Genomic DNA, 4,218 nt, shown 5'->3' on the forward strand with positions numbered 1-4,218 from the left:
CTTGAAGATCGATGTGCTTGGGATAGCAGAAATCCACTGGATGGGAAACGGGAAGGAAACAACCCCACGAGGATGGGAGTTGTACTACTCTGGTGGAAACACCAGATACGCGGGAGTTGGACCTCTGCTAAGACCAGGGCTCAGAGAAGCAGTGACTGAAATAAGACCAATCAGTGACAGAGTCATCATGATGAGGATGTAAGCCAAGCCAAGACCGTTGAATTTCGTGCAAGTGTACATGCCGACATCGACAAGCGAGGATGATAAGGTGAGAGAAGTATATGCGTCGATACAAAGAGTGGTGGACAACATTCCAAGAGGGGAGAGACTCATAGTCATGGAAAACTTTAATGCCAAAATAGGAGTCAACCACGGACAAATTGCTTGTGGGCGCTTTAGACAAGGAGATACCAATGAACGGGGAGAAATGCTCCTGGACTGAATGGAAGCTAACGGGATGATAGCAGTAAATACATGCTTCCGTCATGGAGAGAAAGAGAAATACACCTGGATCTCCCCTGATGGGCACACAAAGAACATGATTGAGTATATCATTGTCCGACGAAGAGAAAGAGTGGGAGTAAAGGACTCTCGTTCACATGTAAGTGCCGACTGTGACTCGGACCATCAGATGGTGTGGATGAAGATGCGAGGAAAGGCATGGAAATCCCAGAGACAGAAGAAAAGGATGCGGAAAAGAGACCTGACTGTTTTAGGAAGGAGCATGACCAAGAGGACGTTTGAAGAAACACTTAAAAGAAAGGTTGGGGACCATCTAACATGGACGTCGCTTCACCAGGGTCTGGTCGAGTCAATTGAAGAAGTTTGTCCTGAGAAGCCCCCAGTATCCAAACCTTGGATTGATGAGGAATGCTGGAGGCTCATACAAGAGAGAGCAGGTGCAAGACAAAGAGAAATGAACTCAGACGAACACCGAGAAGCTACAAAGAAAGCCAAGAAAGCACTTTGTAAGTCAAAGAGAAAGTGGTATGCAGATATCTTGAAAGAGACAAATGAGGCGCAGGCACAAGGAGACTACAAGACAGTCTACAAGAACATCAAGAAGGTGAACGGAAAGAAGATAAGCAAGCCGGGAATCGGTATCAAAGATGCTGATGTCACAATGATATATGACAAAAAAGACATCATGAAAAGATGGAAGGACTACTGTGCTGAACTATTTGGCAGGGAAGAGCATGTACAGGAGGAGATAGAGAGAGGTGAGGAAGAGCCACTGGTCTTGAAGCCGAGATTGAAGCCACTATCAAGAAGGCAAAGAAAAGAAAAGGCGGTCGGAATAGACGAAGTTCCAGCGGAAGCTTTGAAAGCAGGAGGGGAAACAATCATCAAAGCCATGAAGAACATCATTGACGAGATCTGGAGAACAGGAGAGTGGCCGGAACTATGGGTGATGTCTGAACTTGTTCCCTTACCTAAAGTCCCTGGAACCCAAGATTGCACTAAATACCGAACAGTGAGCCTAATAAGCCATGCCTCAAAGATACTGCTCGAAATTTTGCGACAAAGGCTGGCACATTATTTGGTTCCACAAATCGCAGAAGAGCAATTTGGCTTCACAGCAGGAAAAGGGACAACAGAGGCAATCCTAGTGTTGAGGAACATCATACAGAAGATAGCAAAGAAACAAGAGGCTGACCAAGTCTGGTCCGGTATGCTGATGACACTACAATGGTGACAAGATCCAGGGAAGAATGCGGAGTATTGGGTGAGGTGCTAGCAGAAGGGAGCGAGGAGGTTGGCCTTAACATCAACAGAGCCAAAACATCAGCAATGAATGTGCATGGAGACGGCGACATACAGATTGGAGGAGAGGCAATCGAGACAGTGAGAAAGGTGAAATTTCTGGGGTCACAAGTTACACAAGAAGGCGACAGCACGGCAGACAGAAAGAACAGGATTGGACTAGCCAAGTCGGTCACCATCGGACTAGAAGAAACATGGAAGTCCAGCGAGCTGAGCAGAGGGTTCAAGGTGAAACTGGCGAAAGCATTGTGTGGAGCGTGGCTCTATATGCCTGCGAGACATGGACCGTGCGCAAACAAGAAGAAAAGATGATTGATGCTTTCGAGATGTGGCTCTGGAGACGTGTGATAAGAGTGAGGTGGACAGAAAGAAGAACCAACGAGTGGGTGAGAGAGCAAGTAGGCGTGAGAGAAGAGCAAGGCATGCTGCAAGAGATCAAGAGGAGAAAGATCCGGAAGTATGGTAATTGGAAGCGGAGGGGAGAAAGTTTGGTGCTGGCGACCATTGAAGGAGAAACCGAAGGGGTCGGAAGGAGAGGTAGGAGAAGAATCGAATGGGTGTCGAACATCTTCAACTGGCAAAGAGGGCTGGAGCAAGCTCACATGTATGAAAGGAGGCCTACGGCCCGATCACGCGCTTTAGCAAGAATAAAAAAAAAATAAAAAATAAATAAATATGTGTGCATATATATATATATATATATATATATATATATATATATATATATATAACACACACACACACACACACACACACACACACAAATATATATATATATATATATATATATATATATATATATATATATATATATATATATATATATATATATATATATATATATGTATGTATATTATGAAAGGCCGCGGTGGCCAAGGGCATCGGACTCAAGACTGGCACGACGGCAATCTGAGGTCGAGGGTTCGAGTCACCGGCCGGCGCGTTGTTCCCTTGGGCAAGGAACTTCACCTCGATTGCCTACCTAGCCAATGGGTGGCCAAGCCAGCCCAAGTCAAGTGCTGGTCCCAAGCCCGGATAAATAGAGAGAATGATTACCTATAAGGTAACACCGGCACTCTCCGTGGAAAGGAACTGGGGACCCTACCACGTACTCACTCCAAGAGCATCGCAACATGAAAACTACAATTAAGTATCATGCTGTGACCACGGCGGCTCAGACATGAACCTACCGTTAAAAGAAGAATATATGTATATACATATATATTCTCTTCTTTTAACGGTAGGTTCACACACACACACACACACATACACACACACACACACACACACACACACACACACACATGTATGTATATATATATGCATGTGTATATATATATATATATATATATGTATATATATATATATATATATATATATATATATATATATATAATATATGTGTGTGTGTGTGTGTGTGTGTGTGTGTGTGTGTGTGTGTGTGTGTGTGTGTGTGTGTGTAGATATATATATTTAAATATCTATCTATCGATGTATCCATCTATCTAGCGATATATATATATATATATATATATATATATAATATATATATATATATATATATATATATATATATATAATATATCATATTATATATATGCATAATATATATATATATATATATATATATATATATATATGTATATATATATGTATATATATATATTGCATACTAGCAGATATAAACTTGAGTGCGAACCCAAAGTATGTAAGAAGTAGAGAGGGCATGCGTTTTCTTTTCTTGAATTGTAAAATTTATTTCATCAACCGAAAATTCCCTTTCTTGTTTTTCCTTCCCTTTTACTTACGGAATAATGCGAGTGAAAATTTTGGTCGCGTTATGAAAGAAAACGTCCCTACAATCACTATGGTGCCATTGTGTTTCCTAAAGTCTCTGGGCCACTATTTATTTTAGTTACTTTGATACAGAATGTGTCATAGGTCCGCTAATACTGACAAATTTCCTCCGCTCAGCTACGAGAAATATAGGAAAAAATGTACTGGGTAATATCAAGTACTCACGTTCTTTTTACAACACATGTATTATATAGATAGTAGCATTATCATTCATTTCTTGCTGAAAATGTGAAAGCAAGGTAGAAATCATTGGGTAAAACAGTATCTGCTCATGCTTTAGCTGCGGTATAAGGCATATCGCTTACTTGTTAAAGACAAGACAGCGCTCTCGGAAACCTCCTTAGCAAAAGACAGAGAAAGTAAGGGCATTGAAAGAAACCTTGCAATACTTGTAAAAAATAGCCAAGAAACACGCATAATGGGACTGGCGCGTGTGCACTGTGCATGGGAGGACCCTGTGCAAATGCGGTCGTTCGGTTTAGCCCGTGAACATTTGTGGACATCTTTGATTAACTTATTAATCAGTCGCTTATTTGCTTAGTTTATTCACGTAGCCATCCAGTTGTTGTTTATATATATATATATATATATATATAT

General features: G+C 41.3%; 1 protein-coding gene across 1 annotated transcript; it reads left to right on the plus strand.

Annotated features, from left to right (window-relative positions):
- Positions 1 to 457: 457 nt before the first annotated feature.
- On the plus strand, positions 458 to 1,656 carry LOC119576766. Its single transcript, XM_037924408.1, has 2 exons — positions 458 to 1,474; positions 1,528 to 1,656. Exons 1-2 carry the CDS (start codon positions 458 to 460, stop codon positions 1,654 to 1,656), a joined length of 1,146 nt encoding a protein of 381 aa, XP_037780336.1.
- The last annotated feature ends 2,562 nt before the right edge of the window (positions 1,657 to 4,218 follow it).

This window comes from Penaeus monodon, chromosome 1, assembly GCF_015228065.2.
Source record: "Penaeus monodon isolate SGIC_2016 chromosome 1, NSTDA_Pmon_1, whole genome shotgun sequence".
In the NCBI taxonomy this organism is placed as follows: Eukaryota; Metazoa; Arthropoda; class Malacostraca; order Decapoda; family Penaeidae; genus Penaeus; species Penaeus monodon.